We start from the raw sequence: 19,035 nt of genomic DNA, 5'->3' as shown, positions 1-19,035 counted from the left end.
AGCTAACTCTCTGGGTTTTTTTTTTTTGTTGTTTTGTTTTGTTTTATTTTTGGTACCGGGGATTGAACCCAGGGGCACTTAACCACTGAGCCATATCCCCAACCCTTTCGTCTATTTTATTTAGAGACAGGGTCTCACTAAGTTGCCAAGGCTGGCTTTGAACTTGCAATATTCTTGCCTTAACCTCCTGAGCTGCTGGGATTACAGGCATGCGGCAGGTATGATCTAACTATCAGGAGGACTCAAGACTCGGATGGGGAGTCAGAGCTGAGAACAGGTAGGGTCGAGTCACTGGACCACTAGATCTCACTGGGTTTTGGAGGTTTGGGTAAGTCTGTGGCTCTACCATAATGAAGACCCAGGCTTGATTGACATTCAGAGGTTATATGGCCATTCTTCTTGTCAAGAGGTGTTTATCATCCAGCACTAAATGGTTATCAGAGCTAGAGGAGATGGTAGAGACCATCCCTGCTGGCCCTCATTTGCCTCATGAGGAGGCTAAGGCCTAGAGAGGAGACAAGGAGCCCAGGGTAGTCCAGCTAGTTACGACTGTGAGCAAGTCTTCTAACACTGGATGTAGTGCCCTTCCTGCAGTTGTGAGTGGAGAAGAGGACCCTGCCTGTGCCCAGAGAAGCTCCCAGGGGCCACAGCAGAATTTCCACCACGGAATATCCCCTCACTGCAGAGGGTCCCCTTCCCTATCACTCCAAACTTCACAGCTCTTCTGGCTTCTTTTGCTTTCTCACCCTTCCCTTTTTATTTCCTATTTACTCTGTTAGAAAAATTACTCTGCAAGGCAATAATTGTACTAGTAGTTTTCCAGCAGTGAGTGGGGTGGTGTTTTAAAGTCACCAAACATCTCAGAAAGCCTTTCTTGCCCAGATAGCAAAGCACTTAGTTAAATGCAACTTTGCTTTACCAGCAGGGCACTCAGATAAAGCAAATTTAATTTAAAGATTTTAATTGGCTTTTATTTGTGATTCTAGAGTCATGTAACATCTCATTTTATAAAGTAGAATAAGTGATCTGATGAGCTGAACAGAGGAGTGTGGTTTTATAGGCAGAAAAGGGCTGAATACAGCAGAAAAAGAACAAAAAATGGATTAGTCATTTCGGAGTTACTTTTCTTGTAAACATTAAGCAGAGGGGAACTTCTTATCATGTGGGCTAAAAGCAGCCTCTTTGGGGATTTGACTCTTCTCTTTCCTGATTACTGGGAAGGTCAGAGATGACAGCTTCAACGTGGTGGTATGGAACTTCAGTGTGAGTGACTCTGTTTTGGTTTGGTCTGTTGGGCATAATGTAGGAGCTCGATCCAAACCAATGGCTTCCTATAAACTTTATTTAATATACTAGAATAATGAATAGACAGGTCCACAATGATTAGTGTCAAACTAGAGCTTTATTTGTCATTATGGCTCATTAAGGTATTGACATTGGTAGTCCTGAGAAACATTTCTTAGGACTTTCCCAGCTCTTGACTGATCCCAGCCTCCTTCTCCCCTTCCCCTTGAATCTGAGGCAGATCAGAAGAGGCACTTAAGGAATCAAGGCATAAGGAGGAGGCAAAGACAGCTCTCAGCATCGCTGTTCCTCTTTTCCACTGCTCAACACTTGCCCACCACGGGCCCTCCTGCTTGTGGGTTGGGAAGTCAATAGAGCAGAACTCTGTTCTGGTCTGGGCCCTTTTGAGACTGGCTCAGAGGCTCAATTCCTGAGTTCAAATCCCAGATTCACCATTAATTAGATTACCATGTCTTGGGCACGACTATCTAATCTTTCTGTTTTACAGTTGAGGAAAGCAGGTTCAGAGATAAATACCTTCTTACTTCCTCATAGGGTTGTTAAGAGCACCAAAGGAGATAAATTTGGCACACAGTAAACTCAGTACGTTTGCTGATAGCATCATGCTCTAAGTGAGCACTGAGCCTAGGCTGCCACCCGCTGCTATGAGTTATGGAGAATGATATTTAACTAGAAGACAAACTCTTCCTGCCGTGTGCTCTCGTGCAGAAGGCTATAATTGGAGCAAAGAGCACAAATGCAAAGGTAATGCTCTGACCTTGTGAGGTGGAGAGAGGACAGTAGGCTTTCCAGGCTGGTTGGTCTTGGATGAACTGGGAAGCTTCTCAGTCTGTGTCCTCATTTTCAGAGTGGGGGACATGACACCCACCTCACGTGATCGTGGTGGAATGAAATCATACAGAGTATGCCGTGGGTAGTCATGAATGCCAACTTCACATTCTGTCCTCTTCCGGTCGCTTCAAGGATCTTCATGCCTTAACAGAAGTGAGTACCAGCTCTGACCTGAGGGATGATGGTCTGTACTCTTGGAGAAAGGAGGAACAGTTGAAGCCTTTGGGTCCTTGAACACCCTGAAGGCCCTTGCTGGTAGAAGGCCACCAAAATTGCCTCTTTTCTGCCTTTCCATCAGATTGATATGCTGGTACTTTCTTCAGGTCAACTGGATCTCTTCTCTGGGTATCCCCAGAATAAGGTAAACCAGATCCCTTGATGCAAATCAGGAGCCAAACTTACACTGTGCCACATAGTCCTAGGAAGTGACTTGTGCTTCCCACTGACCTTCCTCATCCTCCCTTTGGTGGGGGACACAGAAAGGATCTGGTGTGCTCTTGCCTGTGATCCAGGGCAAAACCCTGGACCTGGGTGTCAGACTGTCATAGGGAAGCTCTTCTTTTTTGTGACCTTGCTGGAGCTTTTAAAGGATATAGAATGAGTGGCTACAGACATAAGTACAGCTGATTGACCCCAACCTCACCCACCATCTGGACCCCAGGAAGGACTGAGGCTGGGTGCATAGAGAAAATGTCCTAGCAAGAGAGTTGCTGCCAGATGGCCCCCTGACCTAGGTCAATTGTATAATTTAGTAAACTATTGTGTGCGGGTAAGAGGATGCTAGGCAGAGAGGGCGCAAAAACAGAAAGACATTTGGAGATGGGCAGGGTTGTAACGGCGTGGAAGAAACATGAGCGGGACCCCTAAGCCTTGGGCAGCGACAGTTCTTCCTGGGGAACACAATGCTCAAACTGAGTTGGGCCTGACACAGGGAGTTTTTGGGGAGCCTGGGTAAGGTGGACTGCAGAGAGGTTCTGCCTCAGGAGTAGCCTGGAGATGGGAGAGAGAGCTGTGCTTTCAGGGAAAAAGAAAGCTTTCGTTTTCCTATGGGGAAGTGGTAATATGAAGCTGGATGTGTGGGCAGAAGCCAGATCAAGCATTGCTTATGGCTGTAGGTTTTCTTCTAAAGGCAGTTGCAGCCACCAAAGAATATTGAGTAGAGGGTGACCTGATCAGATCCAGAGGTAGAAAGATTGTTTGGTGGCTGTAGAAGCCAGTGAAGGGTAAAGCACATTAGATGCTCACTAGGAAGGAAGTAGGTGTGCATGGTTGTCCCAAGAGGAAGTGCTGTAAGAGACCCTGCACCAGCTCACTGGACATGGCAGATAGGGTAGAAGGGATCTAAGCCACCTAGGAAGCGAGGAGATGGGGGCTTGGGAAGGAAAAGAGACTTCAGAGGGACAGTAGACACGATGTGAGTTGGGTGAGCAGATCCCTGGGCAAGGAGCCCTGACTCTGCCTACCAAGGGGAGCCAACAGTGGTCAAGAACAAGGGTAGAGAAGAGTGTCAGGCTAGGAGGGATGCAGTCTACAGCCACCTTTGTGCAGCGGGATTTAAGCCAAAGGCTACAAACCAGCTTGCAGGTAAATGGATAAGGGTAAACTGGTGTTCTTATCTGCCAAGGGAGTCAAGAGAGAACCCTGAAAGGATTTGGCCAAGTGGGGCATGGAAGAGATTGGGGAAATGGTGTTAATAGGATGTGTCTCCCCTGTTTTTGCCAGTACCTCTTGAAGTCTGTATCTACTACATCCACATCTTCCCTCCTTTCCAACTACCTCCATTCCCCCACCACTTGCCCATGTTCACTCCCTCCTGCCATGTGTCCAGAAGGTGCAATGCCAAGAGCCGACTGTCAGCAAGGAAGGGAGCAGTATTGCTTGAGGCCTTCCTTACAGCCCCCAGACCCACTGCTGCCTTGCATCAGCCCCAGGAAGACCAGCTCAATGGCTTTCCTTTGGGGCTGGGTCAGGCTTTGTCTGTTTTTTCTTTCATCTGTCTCATGGAAGTGGGGAGTAGCACTCCTTCCTTGAGTATAAAATGTCATTGGGAGTTCTGGTATTCTTTAAAGTGTCATTTTAAGTCATTGTAAGAAATAGGCTCTGGCTTGGGTAAGATGTCCTGCAAATTGTGGTTGTTGGGATGTACATGTCTTGTGTTATAGCTGGGGCAGCCTCAGTGTGAGGTGGTGTTTCAGTGGGTGCTCATGGGGCACCTGTCCTGGAATTGGAGCTCAGGAGACCTGCCTGGTGTATGGGTTAGTTTTCTGTTTCCCAGGCCCTGGTCTGTGCCATTATCCTCTCTGCCAGTAAGTCTCAGGGAAGAGAGGCCTCATGGCCCAGGATCTGTTGAGGGAGCAGGGTAAATCTCTTTTCAGACTCTGGCCTCAGCTTCCTTCCTTGCCATTCCTAGATTCCAGGTGCCTTCCTTCTCCCCTAAAATTCCTGCCTCTATTTCTGGCCAGGGACCTAGTTCCCAACACCCTGTGCCTGATCCACCCAAGCTGGGCTGATTGCCAGTACCTCTGGCCCCGGAAACCCTCACTGAGAGTCCACTGGGGAATCCCAAGCCCCCTGAGCCATGTGCTCCACCCTTCTGGAACTGATGAGACTCTTAAATGACCACAGGGACAGGGGTGACACCAGGGCTTTTCCAGAGGCCAGGCTCCTTTTACACATCTCTCCCACTCGCCAGCACCTTCCCTTCCCCACAGAGCACTCAGGGCATGCAGGAGCATCACTGTACACATAACCTGTGCTACAGAACTGTATCCTAAGCACAGGCTCTTGTGAGTCTCTGCCTGATGCAGACCGAAGGGAGTACCTTTCTCATTAGAGCTTTGGGGTCAAGTGCTGTGGGGGTTAGTGGGGACGTTGCATGGGGTAGTTAGGTAAGCCACTGAGTAAGTGGCTTACCTGTGTCTTATCCTTTCAGACTGGAGGCCAGCACTGAACCTCGCTGCCCTGGACTGTGCTGATGAGTCTAATACCGCCGTCTGCAGAAACTTCAGCATTTCTGGCTTCCCTACCGTGAGGGTATGTGACAAGGACGGGGAGGAGGGGGTGGTGGGTGGCTCTGGTCAAGCATCTCACCAGCTGCCCTGTGCTTCCCTGGCATCTGCCCAGATGCTGCACTCCAGGGTTAGGGTTAGGTTTAGGGTTAGGGTTAGGCCCATTGCTTCTGGGCCTGAGTTGTTTAAACCTCACCCCTGGAGTGCTTTGTCCCTCTGTTTGATGAAATAAATATTTTAGAGGTGGAGGCAGAAAAGAAAGGTTCATTTATTTTGGAAAAGTGTGCCCTTTGTAAAGGAAATGACCCTGTGGTGTGCTGGGGTGGGCAGATTTCAGCTGCTCCGTGTGAGCTATGTGTGAAGTGATCTCCACTTCCTCACTCCTGACCGCCCAGCCATGGAGTTCTGACCTTACTCTGACCATCCTTGGACAGGATCAGACTCCAGGAGCCTAGAGTTGGTTCCTCAGAGGAATCTCAGAGACACTGACAAGCCTCATCCTTATCAGGCAAGTGGTTTGACCTACAAGTGCTCAAAAGTGACCCAAAGAGCAGCTTCAGCCCACAAGTGGAAGTGCCAGTGCCTCAGGTGGCAGGGATCCCTGGCAGAGGAGTTGTCACGCCTGAGGCATAGAGCTCTTACACCCAGCCCTTGCAGAAAGAGCCACGAGCTCCAAATGATTGCCTGCCAGCCTGCCCGCCATAGAGCACCAGCAGCTCAGTTAATGTCGGAACAACTTCCATAGCTCTGAACAGGAGGCCTGAGCAGCAAGGATGCTGCAGTTATGGTGAGGGCCCCCCAGGACCAGGCCTAGCTCTGATCCAGTTAGTTTTCTTCCGAGTTTAAGAAGCAAATCCAATTCCTTCTCTCTTCCTCCTGCTATAAAATGGTATTGCCCCCCCCTCCCCCACCAGAATGGCAGCTAGAAAAGCAGTGTCCTCTGTAGCCATTAAGAGTAATCAGGAAATGCCTTTGAAAGCTGAAATGCCAAGTATTGTCCCTGGAACAAAATATCTCTGAGCTCAGTGACTTGGAGTTCCAAGCAGACCCATGAGCTGGAACACAGCCTAATTACCCAGCAGCATTCATCTCCTCCAGGAATATCCAGCTCTGACTCCACACGACCTTTCTGTTCTCAAGCCCAGTGGAATCTTGCTGGATTCAGAGGTTCCAGGGCCCAGCAGAGGTCTCTTTCTAAACTATTGTCACTTAGGGTTAGGACCTGGCCCAGGCTCTGAGACCAGTCTGCTCTGGAGAACAGTGTTGCAAGCCAGCAGCTTCTGCCACATCATTTAGAGGTGGCAGCAGAGTGACTGCTTATTAGGCATCCATTTAAAGTAGACTTCCCTGGCAAAAACATTGCCCCGTCCTCTGCCCCAAGGTCTGTAAGTGAAAACGGGGTGCCTTGTGCTGAGCCAGGGTGAGCAGCACTGAGTGGGAAGCATGGGAATACCAGTGTGGCAACAGGGACTATCATTCACAGGCTGATGGTATTCTCCCAGTGAGGCCTGAGCTCACGAGTACAGCCATTGCCCAGTGCCCTGGCATTGGTATGGTGGCCAGTCAGGACAGCCTGTTGGGGTTCTGTGAGGCCTGACACCTGGGGCTTTCTGTTCTGCCTGGGAGAGGTTGGGCTAGTGGGTATGAAGGAGGCGGCCCAGCGTCACAGGTGCAGAGGCTCCTCAGCAACCTCCCCAGGTCACGCAGCACACGCAGCCTGGATGCCTCAAGTGATTAATCACACTACCCACCCAGCTGGCTGTGGGAGGGGCCGGGAGAGCCTTAACTGGTCTTCTTGGCCTTCCCCTGCCTCCAGACAGGCAGCACCTGGCTAGGCCAGTCTGGTAGTCAGCTGTCCATTTCTTAAACTCTCCAGAGATCAGTATGGCCTCCTGTGGCACAGCCTTCCCTGCCTCTCCGGAGGAACCCGGCGCTCAGCTTCTGCCAGGGAAAGTACTCAGTGCTCTTTCTTTAGGACTCGAGGCCATGGCCATACAGTTTCAAGCTGCTGGTGGATCCCTGCTCTAAGGCCCTGTGCTGTGGTTTTCTAACTGTGACCTATAGTAACAAGTCTATATTTTACATTGTGATCCCAAAGTTGATTTGTATCTGTTGATAAAACAAATTCACAAATGTTTATTCTTAGGCTGGGGAAATAGCTCAGTCGGTAGAGTGCTTGCCTTGCAACCACAAGGCCCTGAAACAAAACAAAACAAAACAAAAAAAACCATGTTTATTCTTACTAAGTGCAAAACACTGATTCTTTCAATTTTAAAAAGTACTGTAATTCACTAAATTGATTCTACAACTAGTGCTTTTTAAAACACCACTCAGATTTCATATCTCCAGAGACCCTGGCCCTTCTAGAGCTGGGTGTGCCTGTGGGCACCATGGCTGGACACCTAAAAAGAAGAGCAGATCCCAGAGGCCTGGCTGGCCACCAGGAGGCTGGACAGATAGTCCTGTTGTGCTGTGTGCTGTCCCTTAGGACTGGAGCCTGTCTGTGCTCAGTCTGCACATAGATGCCACGGGACACCTGAAGAACCATGCTGATCGGGGGAGATTGCGTTGCTGATATGAGGAGGACAGGCCCACATAAGTCTGGTCACAGCCAATGACGTGTGTCACCATCCTTTTCTAAGCCTCCTGCCCCTTGTCACCATGAAAAGTAAGCTTCTACCAGCCGGGCCTGTTTAGCAAACAGCTGGTCCTGAAGGGCAGGCTCTGGCTGTGTCAGATCCCCATCAGACCAGAACTGGAGTCCTGGAAGAAAACAAAGATACAGGGAGGGAGGAGCTGGTTTGCAGCAGGTTCTGACTGGGCTTCTGAGGAGGGACCTCTCTCTGAGCCATTGCAGTGCCCCTCAGTGGGCAGTGAAATGGGATCCTTTGTAGCCAAGGCTTGACTGCAGTGGAGGAGAGGACATGTCTTCCCTTTGGAAGATGCCAAGGAGATCATTGATGTGGGTTCACAGCCGGGCTCCTCTGCTTTCTGTGTGACACTGGCCTCTGTTTCACTGTCTATAAAAACGCACTGACAGTGCTTGCCTAGTAGGGCTGTTGCCAAATGTGAAGCAAGGCCTTACCTGTGAGAGTGCTGAGAAGGGGCATTATTCGGGGTTCATTAAATGTGAGTTTTCTTCCTTCGTGTTTCCCTGTGGGGCTGGTAGTAGTTCCTCTTTGGTGGGTGCATCTTAGGCAGTCTGGCCAGCAGTAGCTGGTGAGGGAATGTTTGCTGGGTGCTTAGCACTGGCTGAGTGGTCCAGACAAGGCAAGGACAGGAGGAATGGGCCAGACACTTCCTGAGCTCCTTCTTGGTCATCAGAGAGGACGTTGTGTAGGAGGGAACGTCTACGTGTGTTGAAGGATGGATGGTGTTGGCTAGGACAGGGGAGGAGCGTCGCAGAGCACCGCAGAAAGGAGTTGGGAGTGAGAGTATCCCAAAGTTGGACTCTTTATGAACCGAACTGTGTGGAATATTGAGGGGGCCTGTCTGGTTGGGCAGAGGCTTAGGTAAGTAAGGTGGGACAGGGGAGGAGGGAGCCCCGTAATGGCAGGTCCTTGAAAGCCAGCTGGTAGTGTAGTTGCTCTGTGGGGTGTAGTCAGCCATTATCTTATGTGGCTCCTGCTGTGAGGGTGAGATGTCAGGGTTCAGAAAGATGTCTCCTCTGGGGAAAGGAGATGGGCCGCCTTTTCTGTGTCACCTGCCGTCTTCCAGCTACCTTCTGTGTTAATCGTACACAGCACAGAAAGTGGCTAAGGTTGACTGTCCTTGCGGCTCACCATAAAATATTTGGAGACTGGATCATTTTGCTGAAAACCCATTAATGGAAGTTTGAGTTCAGTGCCATGGCTGGTCACAGTTGGGAAGCATGCCCATGTGCAGTTGTCTGGTCCCCAGGGAGGTAGTCTTTCTGTAGGTTTGGGTTGGCCTGCCTGGTGCCACCTGCTTCCCTGCTGCCAGGGAGAGGCAGGGGCCTCACAGAAGCCCCAAGGGCAGGAGGGCAGAGCTTCTGTCTTATGTAAAGAGATGAAAGGGGCAGGCAAAGACTGCCTGGGGAAAAGAAGACTCATTCCTGAAGACTCAGTTGCCCATTTCAGAGGAGTTGTGGTGGTTTCCCCAGGGCAGGCACACTCTTTCAACAGCTACTTAATACGTGAACAAAAATGTGCCCTGACTAGATTTTCACCTGAGCATCCAAGGTGATCAAAGGGCAGAGTTTGTTCAGTTGAACAGTCTGCTGAGTACCTCTGTGTGCTAGATGCTGTGCAGGCTCAGCGGGGCTTGCAGAGATGAAGGTACTCTGTCCAACTCCTGGCTGGATGGGAAGTTCAAGTCCTAGCTGGAGTGTAGGGAATGAAAGGCAGTGGGAAGTCAGTTTGGGTTCAGATTCTGGAAAGAAGTCCTGGAATGCCATAAATTTTGACCTTATTCATGTGCACTGGGATGTTAATGGAAGAGATTTGAGGAGGAGTGACATATTAAGACTGGAATTGTGCCTTAGAAAGCTAACCTTGCTGGCAATGAGGAATGAAAAGATTGAGCTTATTACAATTTCCGACTTGTGAACAGAAAACAATAGGGACAGATGCAGCTTTCTGGGAAATAGGTTCTCATCTATTGGCCCTGCCTAGACAAGGCAACAAGTCATACTCTCAGAGCTGTCAGCAGGAGAGGGAGAAGCTGGTCTGGGTGACAGGGAGGAGGACCAGTCACTGGGTGAGATAAGATAAAGGTGGATAAGCAGGTTGAAGAAGGGTGATTCAGTCTTGGTGTGTGTGTGGGTGCCCTGACACCTGTGCGGAGGCTACCAGGAGGAACCAGAAGTCTAGGACAGATGGTTCAGATTGCAAATCAGTTGGAGAAAGTAGCTGACTTTGGTGAGGGAGAAATGGTGGGCATGTTCTTGATTCATGTGTTCAGCCACTCTTTAAAAGACCTAGACTGAACCCCTCTTTGCGACAGTGTCTTCAAGGACTCTTTAAACACAACAGTGCCACAATCTGATGTGTGGCTGCCGGAGAGCTGGAGGCAGGAGATGGCAAGGACAACGGCCCAGGAGAGCAGTTATGGGTGAGGCTAGGATGGGGTGGCCAAGAAGGGCTTGTCCACATTCAGCAAGGAGGGGAGGTGGTGGTGCACACGCAAAGAGAATATCAAGGCAACGTGGCACAAGAAGTGACCCACACTAGCCCCAGAGACGAAAAGCCGACAGGAATGGCATCAGGGGTCACCAGATCAGCCAAAGAGAATGCCACCAGCCAGCTTTCCCAGAACAGCGCATGCTGCTTAGGGAACTGAGAGAGAAGTCGGAGGAGTGGGAAGAGAGTTTGGAGGTATTTGGCAGCGAGGGGAAATGGGAAATGCAGTAACAGGAGAAGGAAGGAGGCTTCTCTTCATCCCACTCTCCTCCTCTTTCTGTTCTTTCTTCCTTTAAAGTTTACACTGGGATATTAGAATCTGTAGCCAAGGCAAGGGGAAGGATGAAAAAGATAATTGATAGGGAAAAGTCCCCAAAGAGCATGCTACCAGGGAGCCAGAGCTCCAGTGGTGACATTGTTCTGGAATGTAGAAGGGAAGCTTCTGAGGACAGGAGGAGGGAAGGCATGGTGACAATACAGAGGCTAGGAGTGGAAGCAGAGTCTTCCCTTAGCCCCGCACCTCATGAGGGTGCCTTGGAGTCCCTGTGTCCCCCCAGGCAACTCTTACTGCCACCTCCTGGTTCGCATGGTTTGGTCTCAGATTTAGCAGGGGCTGGGGAGGTGCCTTCTGATGGAGGGTGTATCAGCCTCTTTAAGACGGGCATCTGCTCAGACTTGGGTGACATGATGCCTGATAAAGGAAAGGTACTAGGTTACCCTTTAAATCTGAAAGTGATGCTGTAGATATGTAGCTGTGAAAGTCATACAGTTCAAGGCTTCATCACATCAGAGGTGTTCTTCTGCCTGGGAAGCAAGGTGCAGTCTGTCCCGTGTATACCCACAAGGACACTGACGCTAAGTGACTGCAGATGCAAAACTTCTAGTTTATTTTTTTGGTTCTGGAGATTGAACTCAGGGGCACTCAACCACTGAGCCACATCCCTAGCCATATTTTGTATTTTATTTAGAGAAAGTGTCTCACTGAGTTGCTTAGTGCCTCGCTGTTGCTGAGTCTGGCTTTGAACTCGAGATCCTCCTTTCTCAGCCTCCAAGCCACTGGGGTTATAGACATGCACCACTGAGCCTGGCTCTATTTTATTTTTGAGAATCAATATGTACCCACAAATGCCTTAATATATGTTATCAACTTGGTCCATGTCATAATTCTGGAAATGTGTGATCATTTTCACAAGTATTATGATAATGTAATTTTACTATGTCAAGAGTTGTTTAAAACTCTCTTATAGATATGTGTGGCATTTATAAATGGTTGTTTTCACTTATGAATAAAAGTTCATATTCATGTTTTAAAATGAAAATACAACAGAGAGCAGGGTAGGGGCCAGGTGAAGTCAGAGGGAGCAGGAGAAGGCTGCGACTGGGGAGATGGTGTTTCTCTGCAGTCTCTTCCTTGTGTGGGTAAGGGGGTAGTTGGTCTCCAGATTTTAGTTTCCTGACTACACATGGCCAGAACACACAAGTCCTAGCTTAACAGCATTTCCTAATGTTTAAAAGGAAGACGGGAAAGGGATGATTGTGTCATGATGCAGTTAACATTTAGTGATTTCTTGCTGTATGCACCAAGCACTTTAGATGTATTGTCATTGAATCTTCACAATTCAAGGTAAATGATGTCATCTTCATTTTAAATTTGAGAGTACTAAGATTCAGAGAGGTTGATGGGTTGCCCAAGGTCTCACAAGAGTGTAGCAGGTCTACAAAATCCCAGGGCCTACGTTCAGCCATCAGCTTGGGATAAGGCCAGGTGGCCATGGTTTTAGAGGCAGAGGCTCAAAGTAGCTAAAAGCAGCCCTGAAGTTAGGGACCTGGAGGCAGAAGCTTCTACTTTGCCTTTGGACTCTTCCCCAGGCAGTTAAGTGATTGTCCTTAGGGTGAAAGCTCTGTTCTCTTTTGAACCAGGAGGGCACAGGTAAGGGCCGTAGACACTACATTGCCACGGGGGCAGAAGCCCAGATTCTAGAGTTGCCCTGTGTTCTCTGTCCTCTTGCCCCAAGGAGGTGTTAGATTAGACCTGGGGTGTCACATACATGGGAAAGGAAGACAAAGTGATGCATCAAATTGGCCTTTTTCCTGAGAGAGCAGTTGTGTCAAGAGGAGTGTGGCCTCTGATATCTGTGTACTCTGAAAAGGGGAGTCATCTGGCAAAAATGTCACTTTGCCTGCTGTGTTCAAGGCTCCAGTTCAATGAGATATTGTGAACTTTGTTCACACCAACTTGTGTAAAAACAACAGACAGTCCTATGCTGTCAGTGAATTAGCAGGTCATCAGATCAGTGCTGAGTCTTGGGTTACTGGCAGAGCTGTGGCTTGAATTCCCAGAGTTCCAGGTAGTGGGACCCACCATTCTGGCCAGGGTGCCTTTGGAAATATATGTAGAGGAGGCTGTGTGTTTGCACCAAGCAAAACATGGCATTGTTGGCACCTTAGAGTGAACAACCCAAAAGCAATATGCCATCTTCTCTGCCTTGGCTGCCTCAGCCTTACCAGCACTGGTCATGTCTAAAGGTCATTGAATTGAGGAAGTTCCTGGTGGAAGATAAAGTTGAAGGTTATAAGAAGACCAAGGAAGCTATTTTGCTTCTTTAAGAAACAAAGCCTAGAATGATGTCAAAAATGCCTGTACCTCTCAACAAATGAGAGCTGGCAGCAAAGGCAAAATGAGAAACCGTTATATCCAGAGCAGGGGGCCCTGTATCATCTATAATGAAGACAATGGTATCATCGAGGCCTTCAGAAACATCCTGGAGTTACTCTACCTAATGTAAGCAACTGAACATTTTGAAACTTGCTCCTGGTGGGCATGTGGGGCATTTCTAATTTGGACTGAAAGTGCTTCTCAGAAGTTAGACAAACTGTATGGCACTGAGTGTAAAGCTGCTTCCCTCAAGAGTGGCTGTAACCTCACTATGCACAAGATGATTGATACAGACCTCAGCAGAATCTTGAAAAGCCCGAAAATCCAAAGAACTCTCAGGGCACCATGTAAAAAGATTCATTGCAGAGTCCCAGAGAAGAATCCATTGGAAGACCCGAGAATCATGCTGAAGCTAAACCCATATGCAAAGACTATGCACCGGGACACCATTCTTTGCCAGGCCAAGAATCACAGACTCCTGGTGGATAAAGCAGCAGCAGCTGTAGCAGCAGCCAAATCAAATAAAAAAGAACAGAAGGGGGCTGCAGCCAAGAAGCCTGTGGTAAAGAAGCAAGGAAAGAAGGCTGTTGGTGTTAAGCAAAAGAAGCCTGTTGGAGAAAAGGCTGCACCTTCCAAGAAACCAACAGCTGAAAAGAAACCAGCAGGAAAGAGACCTGTTGCAGAAGAGACAAAGTCTGCTTCGAAAACTCTTAAAAATCTGTTGTATTCCTCAAGTTCAAATAATTTTGACAGTTTATTTTGAATAAAGAGACTATCAAAGACAGTGACAAGAAGCAAAAACAAAAAACAAACAAACAAAAAAACTGAAGTGGCCTATGTGTGACATACTTGTTTCCCTGCCCTGCGGTAGGACCCGTTCTGAAACCCCTCTCTTCATTGATATCCGCTGTGGCAGGCTGAGCGCTCAGGGATGGGGCACCAGCCTGAAAGCCCCTTTCCCCAGACAAGGAGCAAGGACAGATTGACAGAAAGGAAGGCTGACATTTTCTAAGGGGCATATAAAGTGTCTTCCCTTTATTTTTTTCAGATGAATCTATAAGGAAAAACAGCAATGGTTCTTCATCAGTCACCAGTACAGTAGTTATGCATGAGGCACTAGTGCTTTGTGTAAAGAGCTTGTCCTGGTGAGGTCTTTGAGCATCACCTCCAGGTTCCGTGTGTGCTTCAGCATTATGGGGGAAAGGATTAGGTGTGAGGGTAATGGGGCAGGGAATCAGTGTCCAACCTTCAGAGAAGAACCTCTCTGGTTTCCATTTTACAGATGAAGAAATGAGACTCAAAAAAGTAGTTTGCCCAAAGTTACCCCAGTTAATAAGCAGCTGGACTTTAAACCAGGTCCATCTGACACCACTCTTATCCTCTTAGCCAGCATGTATTGCTGATTCTTGCCTTTCTGTTTGCTTCCAGTTCTTTAAGGCCTTTTCCAAGAGTGGAATTGGAACAACGATTCCAGGTGGGTATCCTGGCTCTGCCACTGTGTGCATTGTCAGTGTCTTCCTCTCCCTGACTCCCTCTTCTTCCTGGGCTTCTACTGGGTAAAGAGGCCCTAAGGGAAGCCTTACACATTTTCCTGTGTCACCCTGGGAAAGGCCCTAGGAAAGCCAGACTGAAGGAACCCCTTCAGATGTGGCCCATCCAGAGTTTGGGGGTGGGAGGTGGGGGCATCACACCTCGAGAATAGCCTTTGTGTCAAAATGGGGTTGGTATCAGGGCAGATCAGATAGCCCCTGGGAGAGCCCTCAGAGGCCAGTTCTGGGGGACTCCTTCCTTCCCTCTGGGGGAAGTGGCTCTTTGCTTTTCTTTGTTCACAGGAGGAGCCCTACCCATACTCTGAGAAAGGACTATATGTGTCTCTCTCAGGACTGGCCCCTTGTTGCTGGGAGTGAAGCTGGAAGGGCACAGATCTCTTTCCTGACCAGCTCTCATGCCTGTTTTCATTTACAGTGGCTGGAGCTAATGTGCAGACCCTGCGGGAGAGGCTCATTGATGCCCTGGAGTCCCACCATGACACATGGCCCTCAGCTTGTCCACCACTGGAACCTGCCAGGTATTTTGGGCTTGGGCAGGCTGAGCACAGTGTGGGCCAGGGTCCTGGGCCTGGGAGCATGAGGGTAGTAGGAGCTGTTGGGCAGGGACCCAGGTTGATCCATTGTCTGTGGGCAGATTCACAGTTCCTCAGAGCTCAGAGACACCCAGGAGTGACTGGTGGCAGCTTTCTCTTGCTGGAGGTGCTGAGGAGCCCTCTCCTCCAGCAGCAGACTGAGGGTCCAATGATCAGTCCTGCTGGGTGGGAAGGAGAGAACAGGTGGGGCTCTGTAGGTCACACCTCCTCCCTGCCTGTCCTCAGGAATGTCTGGAGAAGCAGCTGGATTTCATAGGGTCTAACCCAGGGAACGCCACTGACAGAAGCGGGAGGGCAAGGAGATCAGATACTGTTTAGGAGAGAAGAGCAAGGTGCTCAGAAAAGTAGGGGCCTGTCCCTGTGAATGGAAGAGGGCTGTTTTTCTGAGTGGTGGTTGTGTCTGGGGATTGGGAACAACCTTGGCTCCCTGTGCCACAGAGCATCAGGCATGGTGGCCATCTGTACCCACCTGCCAGGCAACCTTCCAGGTTGCCTCTTTCCTAGGAAAATGAGAATACTGCAGTGTTTCTTGTCTTGCACAAGTTTTCCCGTAAAAGGAGACAAGCAGACTATAAGCACTAGACCCCTGACTTCTGTATGAGAACTCAGGATAGGATAATGCCACTTTGGGGGACTCTTTCCAAGAGGGAATAAGTTCATGCACCAGCAGGGACAACTGAGGAAGTCCAGCCTCCAACACAGTGAAGATCCCAGTACTGGGAAGGCCACTCAGGGCGAGTGTTTCCTCAAAGCTCTCTAGCCTTGTGTGCTGGTGTCCTTCAGAGCCACGAGCCCTGCTGAGAGAGTGTGTTCCCAGTGTCAGCTGGGGTTGAATCCAACTCACAGTGACTGCTTTATCATCTCTCCCAGTTCCTCCTCCTCCCAGAGGCCTCATGGAGACCCTGGGCTGCCCAGTATATAGTCCCGATATGAGTTGGGGTTCCTCAAACAGATCCCATTTCTCTGGGAAACACCTCTGCCAATCTGATCTTTCCTTCTTCCACTTCTTGATGATTGTGTGTCTGTCTCTTACACACACATGCTCTTCTCCGATGGTGCATTTTTAAGCCCTGGGGATCTCAAAACAACAAAGTGGCCAAATCTCCCATATTCTCTCCAACTGACCCTCTTAAAGCCACTTCAGGAGGCAGAGGTGTGTGATGAAAGAAGTCACCTTTTCTGGGAAGCTGAGAACTAGCTCTTCTGCCAGCTGAGGACAGGCCTAGGGAAGTAGTCTGAGAGGCCAGCCACCTGATGCTACCCCAGAGGCTGGTGTCTGTGACACCTCTTTATCCACCTAGTGGATATATCTCTGTCATATCCATTCATCCTGTCACCAGGCTGGGCTCTGGCATCAGCCCCTTGTTGTACCTCCTTCTGGGGCCAATTGCTGCCCTGTCCTTGGGTCCAGTAAAGGGAAATGAGTTGCCAAGTTGAAGATAAAAAAGATGTGATCACCTTTTTTCCACTGTGACTTCTTACCTGTCAGCCTCTTAAACATGCATGGAATGTTTTAGAATAAGAAAACAAATCATTTTTGCATTATTTCCTATTGAAACTTAAGAGTTTTTAAAGCAAATTATAGCTTACTTCCCATTTTGTGGGGATAAAATTTGCCATCTTAATCATTTCCACCTGAGAAGGCTGGGCCTCAGCTTCCTCCTCTTAGTCTCATCTTGGATTTGTTAGCTTTGGAGGTCTCCTGCACCCAAATTTTCTGGTTCTTTGGTTCCACTTTTTGCCTGCTTCTGAGAGGAATTTGCAGTTTTTCCAGCTGGTGTGGCTTTCCACAGAATCAGGGCTTGTATCTGATGGGTTCTAATTACCATTCTCTTAGGGGACCAGTAAAACCATATCCAGTAACCCTGGACCTTACCCAGAACACAGTGACAGCTGGGTCGTAAAGCATCCCTGCCAGTCCTCCCCAGCCTGCCTCCTGCTCACTCCTGACTCCTCAAAGAGACAGGAAAGAAAAACAAAAAACCCAAGGTGGTCACATGAAGAACCAGGGTTAGGTAATGAGCAGCATCCTTTGAAACCAAGGGTTTGGCTTTCTCCCTGGAGGGCTGGCAGAGGGAGAAGAGACTCCACAGAGCCCACCAGGCAGCTGCTGGACTTGCAGCTCTGCATTGTCAGTTATGCCTCATTCTCACTGGCTGTGGAGAGAGTGACCACCTGATTTGTCTCTTGCAGGCTGGCGGAGATTGAAGGATTTTTTGCAAGAAACAATGAAGAATATCTGGCTTTGATCTTTGAGAAGGAAGGCTCCTACCTGGGTAGAGAGGTGAGCTGCCTCTGTTTTCCTGCAACTCTGGAAGAGCTGCTAGGAGAAAGTCCCAGTTCAGAAACAGCTTTTCCTGCCAGTGCTAGGATCTTTTCCTTTTGCATTTCTTAGCCTGGCACCAGCCTGACCCCTGCTGGGGCAGATGGGAAGCGTAGGAACTAAGCCTTTCCATTTTATAACCTTTATGTCCATTAATCTCCCTCACTGAAACCAAACATAGCACCTGCTGCTTTTCGAGTACAGGAATAGGTTGCTGACACAAAGCTACTGATCCCCACAAGTAACAGAGACCACCAAGTAAGTCCAGGATCACATGGCTGGTAAAGTAGAACAGGGCTTTGGCTCAGGGCTGTCTGGCTTCAAAGCCTGTGTTGTCCCGTCTACACAGAATTAGAGTAGAAAATGGGAGTAGAGATGGCCCAGTTCTTCACGAAGAAATGGGGTCCTTTACCAGGTACACATTGAATTTCCACTCCATTATTTACATGGCATGTCTTTGGTCAAGGTGCTCGACTTTTTCAGCCTCATCTCCTTGTCTAGAGAGTAGTCATGCTTATGTTTCTTCCTAGTACAGCTGGGCAGTTTAGGGTACAGGCCTGGATTAATAGCCAGCACAAGTAGGTACTTTATAAAGCTCTATTCCATTTTTAATGCAAAGAGCACCCACTCTGCTGTTGGCTTGTGGACTTCCCTGCTGACTACTTGGGAGCTTTTCCCAGATGAAGAGTGGGACGTGCCTTGTATGGGAGATGTTTCCAGGCGTCAGGGAGCTAAGACCTGAGGGGGCATCTGGTATGCCATGGTGGGCCCAGATGGCTTTCCTGCAGAAACATCCAACAAGTCGATGGTGCTCTGGACCTGAAGCCAGATGTTCTCAGAGTGTTTCAGCTCTTCAGAGAAAACAGAGGGAAGAGGAAGGCAGTGGGCAGCTTTACTGAAGGAGTGTCCAAGCCCCAGGGGTCCCGTCCATGCCTGGGGCAGGCCTGTTATGCAGAGGTGTTTCATTGGTGCTGATTGGAATCAGCTCTTCTCTCCTCTTCCCAAGTCCCCATAACCAGAGCAGGGCCCGTGGATGGAGCCCTCAGCCCCATGTCCATGCAGAGATGCTTGGGAGGGTTAGTTGGAGAGGCAGGAGGGCAGCGTGACTGAGAGTCAGGCTCTGGAGTTCAGGCCCATGTTAGCCGTGTGACCTAAAGACATGAGTCACTTCTGGTTGGTTTCTCAGCTACAAAGTAGCAGTTTTTAAAATAAATACTTATATACCTTCTGAGTACTGGTTGTCATTACAACACTTTTATAAAATTAACCTGTGCGGTCCTCATAACAGCCCTCTGAGGTTGATGTTGATGCTGTAGTTTTGCAGGGGAGGAATTGAGCCAGGGAGCACTCTGATCCCGTGGAGCCAAGAGTCATACACTGGCAGCCATGGTGTACTGCCCCTGATGCTAGCTCCTACTTCAGTGTCATTCTGAAGATTTTAATGATCTATATAAAATACATAGTATGTGATAAATGTTAGCTGATATTTTCCCTTATTTCTTTCTAAAAATAAAATATATTTTTCTGACCAAGAATACAGATAGGAAGCTTTATTAATATAAGAAAAAAGCCCCACATTTTACTGTGCCTTTTACTATTGCTTTTATTGGTAAGAAAATTATATTCAA

General features: G+C 48.8%; 1 protein-coding gene and 1 pseudogene across 2 annotated transcripts in view; both read left to right on the top strand.

Annotated features, from left to right (window-relative positions):
* QSOX1 (quiescin sulfhydryl oxidase 1) overlaps window positions 1–19,035 on the top strand; it is a 36,591-nt gene that overhangs the window by 4,596 nt on the left and 12,960 nt on the right. Inside the window, exons 2-5 of the mRNA XM_079105927.1 lie at window positions 5,069–5,169; window positions 14,370–14,415; window positions 14,907–15,009; window positions 17,278–17,368. Coding sequence (XP_078962053.1) covers window positions 5,069–5,169; window positions 14,370–14,415; window positions 14,907–15,009; window positions 17,278–17,368 — 341 coding nt within the window. The remainder of the gene's footprint in view (window positions 1–5,068; window positions 5,170–14,369; window positions 14,416–14,906; window positions 15,010–17,277; window positions 17,369–19,035) is intronic.
* LOC306641072 (large ribosomal subunit protein uL4-like) lies at window positions 7,351–14,363 on the top strand (annotated as a pseudogene). The gene has a single exon. The product of its transcript is annotated as a large ribosomal subunit protein uL4-like (transcript).

Source organism: Sciurus vulgaris (genome assembly GCF_902686455.1).
Source record: "Sciurus vulgaris genome assembly, chromosome: 12".
Classification (NCBI taxonomy): domain Eukaryota; kingdom Metazoa; phylum Chordata; class Mammalia; order Rodentia; family Sciuridae; genus Sciurus; species Sciurus vulgaris.
The sequence above is the reverse complement of the archived record's forward strand: the minus strand, read 5'-3'. Positions and strand labels throughout refer to the sequence as shown.